General features: G+C 30.7%; 1 protein-coding gene and 1 long non-coding RNA gene across 3 annotated transcripts in view; one reads left to right on the forward strand and one right to left on the reverse strand.

Annotated features, from left to right (window-relative positions):
- The first annotated feature begins 4,787 nt into the window (after positions 1–4,787).
- LOC127709821 (uncharacterized) lies at positions 4,788–5,522 on the forward strand. The gene is made up of 2 exons (XR_007985776.1): positions 4,788–4,936; positions 5,227–5,522. It is a non-coding gene; the product is annotated as an uncharacterized LOC127709821 (long non-coding RNA).
- Positions 5,523–6,952: 1,430 nt separating this feature from the next.
- The window catches only part of LOC127709820 (SEC14-like protein 1), a 50,618-nt gene continuing 38,963 nt past the window's right edge, over positions 6,953–18,607 (reverse strand). The window contains exons 13-16 of one of the 2 annotated variants that reach the window (XM_052215478.1): positions 17,213–17,358; positions 15,983–16,084; positions 14,841–14,861; positions 6,953–11,655 (exon numbers count right to left, since the gene is read on the reverse strand). In XM_052215478.1, coding sequence (XP_052071438.1) covers positions 14,843–14,861; positions 15,983–16,084; positions 17,213–17,358 — 267 coding nt within the window. In that variant the 3' untranslated portion in view covers positions 6,953–11,655; positions 14,841–14,842. The remainder of the gene's footprint in view (positions 11,656–14,840; positions 14,862–15,982; positions 16,085–17,212; positions 17,359–18,607) is intronic. The other variant, XM_052215479.1, reaches the window with a different exon arrangement.

Raw genomic sequence — 18,607 nt, forward strand, 5'->3', positions numbered from 1 at the left:
AAAACTTTATACAATGTGTTAATGCTTCTGTCATTGCATTGCTTAGAATAGTAAGACCTATCTAACATTGGACAACAGACCAGATAATACTGTTCATATCATGGTTGTATGCAATCAAATTAAACCCGTCATTGTGATAGACCACTCAAGACAAAAAAAAAGTATGTTTTTGACATGGCTGAGCTGATGAACTTGGGGACTGATAGTCTGCCACCAGAGGTTTCAAACCAGTGCTGTAAAAATGAAAACAACGTGTAGTTTTAGTAGAGAACAGGCATTTGTTTAAATCATAAGTGCTCAGGACAAACATGTCAGTCAAAGGTAAAGCTACCTGCATCAAGATGTTTCACTAGACATTTTGATTTTAAAAAAAGACAAGTTTTAACAGTATAGATATCCAATTGCAAGAAAATAGGTCAAAGGATGGATAGCAGCTTTTCTCGGCTAGGTCAAACCAAAGATTTGAAAGTGAGTATTTGCTGCTTCTCGACTAACACCTGGCATTCAGGAGTAAGAGAAAAGACTGTCATCTTATGAACTAGCATGTAAGCTTGCTTGGTGTGGTGTCTAGTATAAAGCAGGATTCATATTCATCACAAATGAAGATGTTCTTGTCGTGATATGCATGTAATATTTGCCACTGGACAAACTTCAATCCATCATCATTATCACCTATAACTTAATATTACATTGTTCTTTCCAGTTTTGAGGTTTTACAACTACAAACAAAGCTTTTTATTTGCCAAATACATGTATTTGCTGAGATCAGTTGATGTTGCTGTTGACATTCCAATTGGTACAAAATGTGCTCCCCCATACCTGGACTTGTTTCTGCAGGAATTTCATACTTATTCATGAAATGACCACTCATATGATGAGTTTTTTCTCATGAGGTCTATATTTGTAATGTCTATCTATTAATTTGATGCATATTTAGGACCAAAAACAAATTGATTATTAATCCAATAAAGATGGCCTAAACCCAATAATCCTTATGTTTTGAGAACTTTATATAGATTTTGTTGAGTCATTGAATCATAAAAAATAAAGCCAGGGACAACAAACATGTCAGACATAAAACTTGAGAGAATTAGGCATCTACATATATACAAATTGACTAGCTATTCATCCTTCTGAAGTATAAAACTTTATACAATGTGTTAATGCTTCTGTCATTGCATTGCTTAGAATAGTAAGACCTTTGTGAGCTCACATTGGGCAACAGACCAGATAATACTGATCATACTGTTGTATGCAATAAAATTAAACCCATCATTGTAATAGACCACTCAAAACCAAAAAAAAATTGTATGTTTTTAACATGGCTGATGCTAGCACAGCAGAAGCCTAATATATCAACAACATATCCTCTGCTGAGTAAATAAAGATAATGTTATATAGAGACCCAACAGGGCCAATACTACAACATAACAAAACAATCTGATTTTAATTTGTTTCTCTAGCCATTTTTGTAAAGATCCATGATACATTATTCAGAATGTCATAACACAAACTACAAACACCTGTCCTTCATTGAATAAAAGCCATTACAAAACAATACATTGCATACCATGTTGTGCATAGTTTACACCTACTTGTTATTTGACATTGCACAATAAACTGCTTCGCTGAGCGCATCTGGATACGACCGCAGACGTCCAACCCTGAACAGTTGCTGCAAAAATGTACACAATATTCAAGCTTGCTACAGGTCTGAATTTGGATTGTAATTAAATATTTGACACATTATAGGTCTCGGACACAGAATAAATGTAGTCAAAGAACTTGAAATTGGTTATAAGTTTTGAATTTATATTCAATTGAAGATTTCTTGCTTTTGTGCAATACACTGTGCTGTTGCGCAACTTAGAAAATCTGTTTTTAAACTATATACAACGAATTAGCAAAATAAATTGTGACCACCAATTTTTTTTTGGGAAAATTGATAATTTCTTGAATCTGGAGGGAAAAAATTGACCCCTCCCCCCAAATTTTTTTTATATCCCTCCCCCTTTTTCCGTATTTGAAGAAATTTTCTTTTTGCAAAATGTGGTACAATTTAAGAGACATCCATACACTTAAACACAAGTTATTGTCTGAAAACTAGAAAATTGCTTGTTTTAGCCCCTTTTTGGTCTCTAATTCCTGTACGGTTTGGACAATTACCCCCAAAATGAATTCCAACCTTCTACTTGTGGTATTGAACCTTGTGGTACAATTTCAGAGCAATCAAAATACTTATACACAGGTTATTGTCCTGAAACTAGAAAAATGCTTGTTTTGGGCCCCTTTTTGGCCCCTAATTTCTAAACGTTTGGGACCATCACCCCCAAAAACAATCCCAACCTTCTTTTTGTGGTATTGAACCTTTTGGTTAAATTTCATAGAGATCCATACACTTAAACTAAAAGTTATTGTCTGGAAACCAAATGTCTTCAGATGAAGACGACGAATTGTGATAGCATTATACGAATGCAAATTTTTTGTGGTTGTATAAAAACATTCTGTGCTCACTGGGTAAAATAACAATTCAAAGTACCGTCAAACCAAAGTGATAGCCTGGCAAATCTGAACATACATCAAGACATCACATGAATCCAGAACAAATATCAAATCAATTCTAAATATAGAAGCTTAGTAATATGCAACAAAAACTTCCATGCAGAGGAAAATATAAAATTTCATCAAACAGGAACCCTGATAGACAGACATGTTGACCTTACAATCATACATACACCAAATATAGATAGCCCATTGCTTACAGTATCTGAGAAACAGACCTAATTACGAAACTTGAACATTAAACAATGAACCATAAAAATGATGTCAATGTCAAATGATCACTACCACACATAAACACCATGAAATCATTCCAAATATAGTTGACCTATTGCTCATTGTATCTGAGATCGGGACTTGACCACAAAAACTTAACCTTGATCTCTGATCCATGAAATGAGGTTGAGTTCAGGTGAATCCTGTGTGATGGCCAGGTAGACCTTGAAAGGGACCCATATACCAAATATAGTTATCCTATAAATCATGAAAAGGGAGAAATTCACATGAAGTAAAAAATTTAATTATTTTTTGAGCAGTCACTGAACCATGTAAACAAGGACAATGGACATATGACCCATGGATACTTCCTAACATAGGGCATCTGCATACAAGGTATGAAGCATCCAGGTCTTCTATCTTCTGAAATATTAAACTTTATACAAATAGTTCACACTGCCGCTGGACAGTCATTCCTTTGTCTTGCATTCAGGTGAGACAAAAATCTTACTTCATTAAAGAGTAGGACCTAGAATTGATCTTCTAAATATGTATGTTGAAAAAATTAAAAATAAAAGAGAAATGAACAGGCATAAAAAAAAAAATTTCAACAGCAACGTTATATAGTATTATGATCAAATAAGAATTCTAAAAGAAATAAAAAACACAATTTTATCATTTTAAATGTAATTTTATTTACATTAATTATTCATAATTTAACATGAGTACAATTCTTAACAAAATATCTTAAAACGTAACACAGAGGATATATCATCTGATGTGTATTGATTGAACTGATATATGTGATGAAATTCATGATAAAATTATAAACAACTTCATAACAACACCCTATATGACAATTTAATTTGTTCATGCATGTTTAATTTTGCAACAAAGAATCAAAATGTACGGTGGATTAAATTTCATTATTATTCACGAGATACCAATTTTCATTATTATTCATGAGATACCAATTTTCATTATTATTTATGAGATACCAATTTTCGTGGGTATAGGTGAACCATAAATCTAAATATTCCAACGAATTGAAATTTTCTTCGGCTTGTATGCAGACTTTTGCAAAACCATGAAATCAAATATCCACGAAAATGCAAGTTTTATAGAAGTGGTGTAGAAACACAAACCCCCAAATAATTCCAATATTTCATAAAATTTCCTAAAATATATAATAAGTATTTAATATAGTGGTAAAATATCTTTGTCAAATTATTTCATTCAGTAGTTGGAGAATGATATTTCCTAGTAAATTTAGCGTAAGATTACTCACAACAATTTAACCAACATCTGACTTATAAAAAAAGTTTCATCTATGATCAGAACATGTATGAAACAGAAGTTATTTCATTTTTGTTTTTGTCATCTAAATTAATTATTTGAAAATTTTATACCTGGCACATGCCGGAAAGTAAACATCAGTATCTTTATGGTTTGCAGTGACAAAGAGTCAGGGAAATTTCTTATTTTTACTCATCTTTGTTCTGATTTATATAAATAAATCATAACAGCTGACAGCACTTTTTTCCTTGTAAATATGTATAAATAGTATGTTTAAAATTGATGATATGTACTGGTAATAACCAAAAAGTTTGTTCGATTATTAAAAATATGCTAAATATAACAATGGTAAATTTTATGACTTAAATGTGACTACATTACATTAATTATACACCATCATTAAATAAATATGGATCAATGAGGGTTTAGATGGGAGGGGGTCTTAGATTCTATATCCTTCTTTTGTTTGAGCCATTTTTCTATATTCTTTATACATTTTGCTCAATTTTGTCTATTCTTTATATTATAGCACCTCATTATTCTCTATCTTTATTTATTTGGCCCTTTTTCTGTAGTATTGGCCTATAATTCGCTATTCTGTAAACCCCATCCAGACCCTCATCAATGTTTGTGTTAGTTTTTTTTATCAGCAAACAAGTTATTTCTTTATATGAATAAATGTTTTATAATGGATAACAATGAATATACTCTCTCTTAGGAATGTGAAAATAAAGAAAATTGTTGATTTATGTTTCTCATCCTAGATTTTGACAATAGCACTCACAAATATAGCACTATTGTACTCAACCAAAAAACACTAGTTAATGTTATTTTTACTAGTGCTTTAAGCACAACTCTATGGCAGGTAACACTAGTCAACCATTTTCTAGATTCTCACTTTCTACACTGATATTTATGTGTCCTGACATAGAAATAAATAAATAGGAGTCAAGCATCCTCTAGATTCTCACTTTTTACACAGTGATATTTATGTGTCCTCTCTCTTAGGAATGTGAAAAAAAAGAAAATTGTTGATTTATGTTTCTCATCCTAGATTTTGACAATAGCACTCACAAATATAGCACTATTGTACTCAACCAAAAAACACTAGTTAATGTTATTTTTACTAGTGCTTTAAGCACAACTCTGTGGCAGGTAACACTAGTCAACCATTTTCTAGATTCTCACTTTCTACACAGTGATATTTATGTGTCCTGACATAGAAATAAATAAATAGGAGTCAAGCATCCTCTAGATTCTCACTTTTTACACAGTGATATTTATGTGTCCTGGCATAGAAATAAATAAATAGGAGTCAAGCATTCTCTAGATTCTCACTTTTTAAACGATGATATTTACGTGTCCTGACATAGAAATAAATAAATAGGAGTCAAGCATTCTCTAGAATCTCACTTTTTACACAGTGATATTTATGTGTCCTGACATAGAAATAAATAAATAGGAGTCAAGCGTCCTCTAGATTCTCACTTTTTTACACAGTGACATTTATGTGTCCTGGCATAGAAATAAATAAATTGGAGTCAAGCATTCTCTAGATTCTCACTTTTTAAACGATGATATTTACGTGTCCTGACATAGAAATAAATAAATAGGAGTCAAACATTCTCTAGAATCTCACTTTTTACACAGTGATATTTATGTGTCCTGACATAGAAATAAATAAATAGGAGTCAAGCATTCTCTAGAATCTCACTTTTTTACACAGTGATACTTATGTGTCCTGACATAGAAATAAATAAATAGGAGTCAAGCATTCTCTAGAATCTCACTTTTTTTACACAGTGATATTTATGTGTCCTGACATAGAAATAAATAAATAGGAGTCAACATTCTCTTGATTCTCACTTTTTTACACAGTGATATTTATTGAGTCCTGACATAAAAATAAATAAAAAGGAGTCAAGCATTTCTAGATTCTCACTTTTTTACACAGTGATATTTATTGAGTCCTGACATAGAAATAAATAAAAAGGAGTCAAGCATTTTCTAGATTCTCACTTTTTACACAGTGACATTTATGTGTCCTGACATTGAAAAAAATAAGTCAACCATTTTCAAGATTCTCACATTATATACAGTGATATATATGTGTCCTGACATAGAAATAAATATAAAGGTTAACTATATAATATTCACCCTGTTAAAGTTCATCCTCATACCTCATTATAAAATATCATAAATACAATTTAAAAATAGATTTAAAAATTTTACAATTAGTACACTGCAAACTTCTCTATCTGAAACATACATCAATTACTCTCTCTCCCTCTCTGTCTAAGACATGAACTTACACAAATATAAAACTGATTGTTCTAAAACTTAATAACAGTAAAATCCAGTTCTTCATTTTTGAAAAACAAAAACTACGAACTCATATATTGTGGCTAAATTATCTTTGGTGGGATCCTAATTTTTCACGGATTTTATTGGTAAAGATAAACCACGAATTATTTCAACTAAGTACAAATTTTCTATACATTTGTATGCAGTCTTTGTCAAGACAATAAAATCAAATATCCACTAAAATATAACTTTTACTTCTTCCTAAAATAGAAATGAATCCACAATATTTAAAGCACTAAATTTTTATTATCCACTTTTATTACTTTCAAATATACAATATAGTACACACTTCTTTAAATTAAACAACAAAAATCATTGTCTTGCAAGAAATTTTTTGCATGAATTAAATGCTCCCAAGTATCGTATTTCATATCTATGTATAAGAATTCTTTTCTATCAGTAAACTTTTAAACAGTCTCCTAGTCTAAAACATAGCGTTATATAGATATATATATCTAGGGTAATTTAGCACTTTCTGAATAAAAAAAACCTTTTTGCTCTCCTTACTTTTTTTCCCCATTCATTTAAAAAATGTCCACTTATCTATTTATCAGAGACCTGTGGCAAATTATACTGACTTTATCTACAACAGTTTCAACATGGTAAATGTTTTAAATTGTCAAATAAGAATAGTTGATATTGTTCTGGTTGTTGACAATTTCTCCTTTCAGCAAAGCTTACACAGATTTATATATCTGTAAAATACTGCTTAAAAATTATACTGCAACCAATATTTTTATTCATTCCTAATTGCGTAAATATTATTCTATTGTCTAAATATTATACACACAATTCTTCCAAAGTAAAAAAAATATTGAATATTTAGAAAAAATGATGTTGGAAAATTTATATTATCGCATAGCAAACTGGCACAAATCCTAATTTTAGTGATTTGATTAAATTATATCTGGTGCCAATATTTATATTTTGTTAATTCACATGAATATTGCTATTTCTGTATTTAGTATGGCACAATGTATTGTAATTAAACTTTGACTAAACTATATTATTAATCTTTATACTTCTCATTTTTTATTGCTTTAAATCTTTGAAGACAATTATTGTTCCTTCAAAACCATAGATCAGAAAATTTAGCTATGTTCTCAGTATTCATTTTAATGCCACAATTACCCTACAAAAACATTTCACTGTCCATTTAAGGTGGTACATAACACTACAAGGAGATAACTCTGTAAAAATCATCTGAATGTATTAATCAAGTTTATTGTTAAGGAAATATTAAGCTTCTCAATGATTAAAATTAGTGTTTGTCAAACTACTATATATCCAATGAAATTTTTCCAATAAAGTGTGTGGTTCAATTATTTTGAAATTTTTATATTTTTGTCAAAGGGTCAAAGTAAATATTTTGTCAAAATTTTATGAAAATTAAACGAACCAAATTAATTTTGGTCAATGTGTTTGGTACCACCGTAATGCCACATTTACCCTACACAAACAATTCCCTGTCCATTTAAAAATGCATTGTACAAGGCAATTGATTACGAACAATGAACATAGCGAAAATTTAACTGACCCTTTAAAGACAATAGCTGTGAACAAAACCGAAGGGAAAATAACCTCATATACCCTACTTATATTTCAGTCGTACAAACTAACATTCTAATGCAACATCGTTTGTAAAGTTCATTTTGATTGGATACATCACCAATTTTCATGGCATCAATTCACAATTGATACTATGAAAACGTACGCGCAAGCGCAGATGACAATATGCCAGATTTTAAATGTATGATTTGACGTTGTTTTCTGTCAGTTTCATTAGGATGGAGATAAATATATTGTATTTAAAGCTCTGACAGCTTCAATTGGTGATTTGATGGTCGCAAATACTCGTTTACTGGCTCTGCTAACGTGTCACCAGTAAACTTAATTTGTGACCTTCAAATCACCAATTGATGCCGTCGGAGCTTAAAATACAATACAGTTATCTCCTAATTAAAAGAATTTTGCTTCTTCCTAAATAATACATTATAACAGCTACAACCCTTAACACTGTGTCATTCATCCTCCTCTATAATATATAATTAGTTCTGCCTAGACAAAATTTAACCCTTATTAAACATTATTTTAAGCATAACAATAAATGAATATTTTATTTACTACGCATACCATAACTAACCCGACTGTCCAATGATAAATAATTTAAATTTGCATTGATATGTGTAACATGGTACTTTTATATAATGATATTTTATTAACTATATTTTGATTTGTGTAAATTTTCTGTGACTAATCTAGAAATGATAAATTGATAATATACATTCCATTGAATTACAGGAAAGTGTGAACTATTGTTTAAAGTTACTAGTTCCTCCATTCATCTGGCCTGCAGCACGAGTTTCAATCTGTTCAAATTCCTCCTAAATTCAATGGAGAAGATTTCATAAAACTATTGCCTACTTCAAATTTCTCCTAAATTCAATGGAGCACGTTTCATAAAACTATTGCCTACTTCAAATTCCACCTCAATTCTGACATGGAGCAGAATTCTTAAAATTATTGCCTACTACAAATTCCTCCTAAATTCAATGGAGCAGAATTCTTAAAACTATTGCCTATTACAAATTCCTCCTAAATTCAATGGAGCAGAATTCTTAAAAATAATGCCTAAACCAATGAAATTCAAATCAAGTTTAGCAGTATGTTATGGTTACAGTTTATCAGAGATTTATTCATAACAAAATTACCATGAAATTAAAAAAAATAAAAATAAACATGACATTACTTCACATAATTATAAATCAAAATAACAAAATCAGGAAAACTGACAACTTATTTGCATTGAAACCTTTACATGGCACCATTGTATTGACAAATGTAACATATGACGAGAAAAAAAACCAGCTAATAATATAGAAAGTTTTCAAACTGTTCAGTATGAATAATGGGAACTGTATTGAAAACCGTAGTTTGATTCACATGAACACAGATAGACTTTGTCTGGCAAATGTGATAAAATTACAATATTCATTTTCCAATTTTTTTCAAAATAAAATGAACCAATTATTTCTTCATTTTATTCATGTTAATAACTTTTACAACAATCCTTCCTTATAAGGCCTTGGAAACATGAAATAAAAAATCCACATCTTTATGAGTGGGAGAATTACTTACTGAATTTCCCCTGGCTGCACGAGACTGTCTAATCATCAACCTAATTAAACTAAATTAAATTTATTACTACTTACATGCATTGTGTTAAATTTCAGGATATTTGAACATTAAATATCATTTCACAGATTAGAAATCCGTCACAATCTACAAAACTTTTCCTATAATCTGCAATAATGTAGCTGTATTAAACATGCATAATCAGGTAAAATTAATGAAGTAATATTTATAAAGAACCAGTAGGAAGTAGTTTGTAAAATATTAAAAAGGGAGATAATTTGTAAAATTTTAAAAAGGGAGATAATTAATTACATTTACTGTAAAATGAAGTGATTTGATAAGTTAATGGAAATTAATTCTACTATTTGGCATTTATATTATAAGATATTCTAATGATACCTTTACCAATGCACGTTTCTCATCATACTCAAGTCAATTCATCATTCTTGTTAAGCACTGAATGGTTCTTTAAACGACTAGCACTTTTATAATTCAAATGCTCCACAATATATATTTTTCCTTGCAACTAGCCATGTGTACTTTATTTACTATCAGAACTATTTAGAAAATTATTGATGAACCACAAAATAAAAACCCATACACTAATGCTTGTTTAATTTCAAAATAAAAACCCATACACTAATGCTTGTTCAATTTCGAAATAAAAACCCATACACTAATGCTTGTTCAATTTCAAAATAAAAACCCATACACTAATGATTTCAATTTCTAAAAACTGTTTTTATATTGATAAAAATATGTTCAAAGTATCTCAGTTCTGACCAATCAATGAAACATATACACATTTAAACACAAACTGATCACTTACATACACATTCACTCACACAACAACAATATTTGGACCACACCAAAACAAATGTGTATCATCAGCACCTTTATTCTCTATTGTATTGTAGAGATAAAACGACTAGGTATAAATTAACAATCATAAAGGAACATGTTATTACTGAGTTAGATTAACAAAGTGTGTGCATTATTACTGTGTTAACAGCTACATATGTATCTTAACATGTGTTTACAGCTACATCTGTATCTTTACATGTGTTAACAGCTACATCTGTATCTGTATCTTAACATTAAGTATGTATCTTCACATGCAATAACAGCTACATATGTATCTTTACATGTGATAACAACTACATATGTATCTTTACATGTGATAACATCTACATATGTATCTTTACATGCAATAACAGCTACATATGTATCTTTACATGTGATAACAACTACATATGTATCTTTATATGGTTTAAAAATTAAAACAATTTAAAATCAACAAATCAAGTGACTATTTTCATATGTGCTATTCTGTCATCATATGCAGTTTTCCGTACCACATGTATTAACAATTACATATGTATTAACAATTACATATGCACTGTAAAACAACTTATTTCACACTTTTTAAAGCTAAAATATTTCTAACTAAAGTGATGAAATGATTCCTAATTGTTTTTGCAAAAGAATGATTCAAATGTATCTTCATCAAATAATATGATAAATATGTAAGATAATTAAAATTAAACTTTCTGTAACTCCACTCCAATTGTCCTAAAAAAAAATCTTTTTTTATCTAATTCTCTCAGAATATTAAGATCAATAAAAAATATCAATGTAACCCCTTTTCTTCGTTTTGAATTTGCTGTTACAGTTTCAAATGCATTCTGGGTAATATTTTCAAAAGTGTACACCAAAATGTTGTGATTGGCTAACAACATCTTAAACAATGGAAATTCAACCAGTAATGTGATGTTATTTTTGTTTTGGTGTACACATAATGAAATTACCCATAGTCCATTAGATTCAGAAACAGTGAATTGATAAACCAATTTTAAATGTCTTGTAACTGCACACAATATTTTTCATCACACCAAAAAAAATCACTATTTTTTTTTCAAACTGTTAGTAGAAAAATTTGTTCTCAATCAATAAAACAAATTGCAAATCTTTTTATCCTGGCTGTTATGGAAGCTCTGTTGTTCCAAAGGAATGATCACAGTTATCTGGGTGTTTGATTCAGAGTTCCTCTTGAAAGTTATATTTAGTCTTCGTTATCTTCTTAGTCTGGAAAAAAAAGTGCAAACAAAAAATTTAATAAATATTCATTTAATGTAATTAATCTACTGTCTATGACTTAAGTTTAAAATTTCTGACTGATAAACAATAGGAATTATAATACATGCATTTCTAAATTGAATTTGAAACAATCAACCAACTTTATCTGAAATGCCACAAAATAAAAAAATTCAGTCTATGATTACAAGCTTGTTTTTAATTTGTAGCGCAAGTAAATAACAGCACCTGAACACACTTAACAGATCTCAATTGTCTGCAAGTGAATTGTCAGTAGAGCACTAATTTTACAGCAACAGAAATGTTTGAAAACTGACATGTAAACTGAACTTGTTTTTCTATTCTCTTATTCAGACAGAGGTTGAGGGAGCCAGTGCCCAGAGAGAACCACAACCTTCAACAGGACAAATCAAATTAAGGGTGTTCGCTCCTCTTATTTTAAATTTTTTTGCCAGATATTCGGAATCCTCTGGTTTTATCCATGCAGTTACATTAAACATTTTGCCCGCTAACTCCTACTTTTCTTTTCATAATTTATATACATATAGTTTAAAAAGCCATATTTGAAAATCTTAAAAAATCCTTGTTATTTTTCCATTGTTTTTAAAAGAAAAAAGGTGCCAATGTTAAATGTATGAAAATCAAGAGAGAATCATTTCCCACCAAATTTTCAATGGCTTATATCTTGAAAACAGGCACACAAATCCTTAGTTTTTTTGCGCTTTTTTAGTTCCAACATTTATATACTATCAATTTATAACAGTCTTGTAAAAAGCTTGTTATTTTGAAACAGAGTAGCGAACATCCTTAACAAGTTCTGATATGTAATTTTCAAAATTTTTCAAAAATATAGTATTGTAATAAATTCAAATTTCTTATTTAAATAAACAAATGGTGTTTGTGGGTATTTTTTTCCTTTCAGAACTGTTGAAACCAACAAAATAACAATGACTAAAATATACAAAAACAAAAATTGTCCACACCACTATAAAACTTCAATGATCTGACCTTTAACATGTACTTTAATATTTAAAAAATCATCATAAATCATACTAAGAATATCAAACCTTTTATAACCCCATGATATAACCCTCTGAAATAGTAAAATGATGAAACAATTTGCAATATAAAGTAATTTATATGCCAGTGTTCTCCCCAGGCCGATATGACGCTGCGGTGCCGCAGCGCCTTCATAATATTTTTGTAGATCCCGCAGCGTCTTAATTGGCCGCTGTCCCTTAATACTTGATCCCGCAGCGTGTTAATTTTCACATTTTCATTATAAATGTTGGTTAAAATTGTCAAGTTACTGATCACCGCTGATGGGTCGGTCAGTGTTACGCAATAACTGATAATTAGTTTTACCTGAGCCACGCTTATCTCAGCCTTATCGGACTATGTTATCAGGTAAAAGCTTAAATGATCATCAAGAAGATAGATATTTTTTGAAGAAAATTAAAAATTTTAAAAACTTCAGTGCAGAAATTGAAGAAATAGATCGCAAATACATTGTATTTACGCATCGTGTGTGTGATCACTTGACCATTTATATAACGAATTTTTTCATTGGTCGAGAAGAAGAATCTATTTAAACACGACCAATGAACGTGTTGAATACACATGATAAATTTGAATACACATTGCCAAAGATATTTACGATGAAAACTATGAATGAAAGTATTAGTAGTTGAAAAAATTAAAAGATAACGAGGAGTGATTTACTTTAATAGAAAGTGAAAAAATGTTGCTTGCAAGTTAAATTCGTCTGAAACTGTCATATTTTTAGAAATAAAATGATCATTGAACATCGATCGTGAATCCGTGCGTCGGGAAATATGTGACAATCAACACGGGTACAGAATCGCCGCAGCTTCTGTATAATGTCACTGGTAAATAATTTCAATGGTTTTAACTTTAACGAATTTGTAAAGTTTCGTTTATATCTATCTGCCAAAGATAGGATTAAACAATAATACGCATGGAAGCGTAATGTGAAACTACGGAAACTGGTCAGCTGTTCATTTATAAAAAAAAATTGTTTTAAAAAGTTGTATACCAAATATCTTAACCATATTCGATTTAATTAATTCTGAATGAACATGTTCTCTGCAAATAACAAAGTGGTGAATTATAAGCAAAAGGTAGATGATGGAAGTAGAAGTTCAGACCAATGACTTCTAATGAAAAGGGGAATACACCTCCGTCTACACTGTCAGTATAAGCAGATTTCATTGCTTCTCCTAATCCCAACCAAGCTCAAGTTTTAGCAATTGATAAAAGCAAGCACCATGTTTCTGGTTTCAATGACAAGTGGCTGACTGAGCTTTCATGGCTTAGAAATGTTAAAGGGGGTATAAGCAAAAGTTATTGTGAGTGGGGGTTTAATTTTTAACCCTGAAGAGGATAAATACAAAGTTGAGGAACAGAATGTCCAACAAAATAACACTATCTTGAAACAATATCCCTAGAAGAAGCAGAGAGTAGAGATGAATATTTATATTTTGACTTCTTTAATTGACTGAATATAACTTTTGTGTTTAAAATCAATTTATTTCATATATATATTCTTGTAATTCATTAATACTCTGCATTATTAAACACATATAAACACAAAGCATTATAATTCATATTGCATGTCATGACTTATGACTTATTGCTTCAGATCACAAACGTTCACTCTAAAAAAAGAGTTACGCGCCCTTGAATGTTGCGCCTTAAAAAAATCCTGGGGAGAACACTGTATGCTAAAAGCAAGTATAGTATTTTTAAGGAAAACATAGCAGCAAAAAAGCTACAATTTTATAAGTGTCTGGATGGTAATATAGTACAAGAAACAGCAAGGGCTATTTCAATAAATGCAAAAAAAATGCGCTTTAAATATTCAATGCTTCAGCTGTAAAAATGGTATATATATTATGCATACATACTTTAAAGTCGTAAAAACTTTATCCTACTTTTATGCAAATTCTATCAGAGTACAGCAGGTTAAAAATTTGAAATACAATTAAGGTGTGTTTATATTGTATTTTCAAAATCTGTCGAGGAGTAAACAATGAAATTTAAGTGCATGCAAATGAAAACTTTTTTTTTTCTTTCTCAAATGTGTGCAAATAGGGTTGTGTAGTTAAAGGTTAATTCTTGTATCTAACATTGCTGGAAGAATTTAGTGTCATTACCTTTATGATGTATTATGATCTCTGAAAAATTATCAAACGTTAATGAAAATATGATGGATGGATGGCCGACTGTTTAATGTCCAGTGGCAACTCAAATGCATATTCAGGGCGAGAACATAACAGTGCCATATGAATATGAAACCTGCTTTGTACTAGACCGACACGCCGAAACATAATTTTAAAGTGCTAGGTCACAATGTAACAGTCCGGACGCTACATGTAACCATACCAGCACACAATACTAAGACTCCGAGCCGACCAGTCATTTCTCTTACTCCTTAATGCCGTGATTAATATGATAAAGGATTTACAATATTTAGTGAAGTATTCTTAAAGCTTCACTATAACGATTCAATTGGTATCTTTCAATAACCAATTAGAAATAAAATGTTTCTATAATTAGACAAAAAGTGAATGATATAATGATTCAGTGTTTTCATTTGTATACTGTGGGTTCATTATCATTCTTGGGATACCAATATTCGTTGACCTCTTGGGTATAGGTCAACCACACAGTTAAAATTTTAACAAAGTACACATTTTCTATCGGCTTGTATGCAGACTTTGGCAAAACCACGAAATCAAATATCCCCAAAAAATACAATTTTTCCCCAATCCATGAAAATAAATGAATCCAAACTACACTTTATGTTTTGCTAAGCCCCTCATTTCTGTGGCCACTAGAATCGCAATAATAAATCCACGCAATAACTTCTAAATTTACAGTAATCCAAATCAGAGGTAATATTTTACCAGATAGGATTAAAGCCATGTAAGCTCCCAGTACTCCTGGTTTCTATGGGAATCAAAACTCTGTATTCTGTATTAGCTCCCAGTAAATTGTGATATTTTATATGTTATGGTTATCACAATTTAAACTCCCAAGTTCTTTGTAATATATTTTCTTAAGAATTATTGCCAACTGAACTCCAAGTGCTCTGTGTATATGTATATCCATTTCAGATACTTGTGTTTTGTCCTATTTAACCTGTTATGTTTAATGCTGTTTCAATTCTGACAATACTGTGTAATATTTCGTATGTAAAGATCATTGCCATTTTTAAAAGATTCCAGTATCCTAAAATATTATTTGCCGATTCAAAATATTGCCATTAAAGTCATAGTACTCTGACATAATTTACCTGTTAGGATTATTGGCGTTTAAGCTCCCTGTACTCTGTGAAGTACTTAAACTCAAGGAGGAAAATCCACTATGACATGACTGTAGACTGCTCATTGATCCTCTGTGGAAACAAAATGTATAAAGTATTATTTATCTTTGACAATGTACTGTTGATTCATTATTATTCTTGGTATATCAATTTTCTTGGATTTCATGGAGATAGGTGAACCATAAATTTAAATTATCAATGATGTTCACATAACTGACTGTTTATGACGTCTTTATACTAAATCCATTGGATGTTGGATGTGTACTGATTGATAATTTAGTCTTAGATGCATGATTTTTTTTTTTTTTAATTGTTATTGGCTTTGAACAAGCTGTCAGTAACTGCGAGTACTCTCAGATCTGTACTTAGTGTCTTTTTGTTGTTGGGATGTACAAGTACCCGTCCACGTCTACTGTGTGTTTTTGTTAGAAGTATTTCTATTTGTATCCATCTGATGAGTTAAGCCTTTTTCAACTGATTTTTATAGTTTGTTCTTATATTGTACTGTTACACCACTGTCCCAGGTTAGGGAAGGGTTGGGCACCTGCTAACATGTTTAACCCCGCCACATTCTGTATGTGCCTGTCCCAAGTCAGGAGCCTGTAATTCAGTGGTTGTCGTTTGTTGCTGTGTTACCTAATTGTTTTTCGTTCATTATTTTGTACATAAATTAGGCCGTTAGTTTTCACGTTTGAATAGTTTTACATTTGTCATTTCATGGCCTTTTATAGCTGACTATGCGGTATGGGCTTTGCTCATTGTTGAAGGCCGTACAGTGACCTATTATTGTTAATTTCTGTGTCATTTGGTCTCTTGTGGAGAGTTGTCTCATTGGTAATCATACCGCATCTTCTTTTTTATAATTACATTAAAAAAATTTGGACAATTACAATTTTCATAAAATTTTCCAAGTAGAGGAGCCATAATTCCACCAAAAGTCTGTCAACCAGAAAGAAATGCAAACTCTTAGTCTTAAGCACTAGTTTACCTAAAATCAAATCAGTATCTGCAAGCATAATTAAACAAAGACTAGATGAGTGTTTGATTTAAGAAGGACAGAAAGATGGAATGACAGAATGATGGCCTTATGTAACACTATACTCAGGGACATAAAAATCTCAATAAGACTGCAGGTTTTTGTGGCCTAAATTCAGACATGTAAATGAGTTAAACATATAGATATTAATTCATACACTATACCTAAATGCTTCCGACTTGAGTACATCTGTATGGTACATAACTTTGGACTTGTGTGAAGCTAATGGAAAATCAAAAGCAGCTTTACTGGAGTCAAAGTACTTCCATTGCAGTATATAACTACCAGCTTGATTTGTTACGATCGAACCCTGTTTAAAGATAAGTTATCCAAATAAGATTATAAACATCATAAGTAACAAGTTTCAGTGGAAATAATACCAACATAGAATAACGAAGAGAAAAAAACTTTATAAATCATGAAAAATAACACATCAAGAAAAGCATTAGTTTACAGTATTCAAAGACAATTAACTTTATCTTTAATATTTTTCCTTTCATCAATGTCTCATGAAGTTTTGACTTAAAATGTATATAAAATTACCTAGTATATAGGATGTACTTTTTTATTTTGTAAATATTCCATAAGAAAACCTTTACCCCATTATGAATAAATTGCTTCACTGAGAGCAGCTGGATACGACCGCAGAGGTCCAACCTTGAACAGTTGGGGCAAAAATGGACACAATATTCGCGCTTGATACAGGTTTGAATTTGGATTGTAATTCAATATTTGACACATAATAGGTTTCTGACACAGAATAACTGTAGTCAAAGAACTTAGAATTGGTTATATGATTTGAATCTATATTCAATTTTTTGCTTTTGTGCAATACACTATGCTGTTGCGAATTGACCTCCCCTCCCCCCGTTATTGTTAAAAAAAATAAAATTTGAAGGATTTTCTTTTTGATTTCTGAAATCTTGAGGAGAAAAAATTGTCCATTCCCCCCCCCCCCCCCCCCCCCCCAATTTTTTTTTAACCTCCCCCCACCTCAGTCATGGTCATAATTTCAATTCAAATTTCCAATGGAATTTGCAACCATAATAACTCATTTAAATACATCATTTAAATACATCATAAAAGTCTTGAAATAGAAAATGACATACATAATCATAGCTAAAATTAATTTACCTTAATCAGCATTTTTAAAATTATTAAAATAGTAACTTCTAAAAATGAATTGACAGCTAATCACCTCGTGACAATACAAAAATTCTTTATACATAACTTAAAAGCAGTGTAAGGGAGGTAATTCAAAGTAGTTTTTGAATTACCTCCCTTACACTGTCATTTGTATTTAAGTAATTGTCCATTAACCAGGACACCCTTGTTTTTTCTCACTTTTTTGCCCCTAATTCCTAAACGGTTTGAGCCATTACCCCCCAAAATCTAATCCTTACCATCCCTTTGTGGTATGGAAACTTGTGGTATGATTTCAGAGAGATCCATACACTGTTTCACAAGTTATTGTCATGAAACTAGAAAAATGCTTATTTGGGCCCCTTTTTGGCCCCTAATTCCTAAACTGTTGGGACCATAACCCCCAAAATCAATCC

Source organism: Mytilus californianus, unplaced genomic scaffold (genome assembly GCF_021869535.1).
Source record: "Mytilus californianus isolate M0D057914Y unplaced genomic scaffold, xbMytCali1.0.p SCAF_7, whole genome shotgun sequence".
NCBI classification, from domain to species: Eukaryota; Metazoa; Mollusca; class Bivalvia; order Mytilida; family Mytilidae; genus Mytilus; species Mytilus californianus.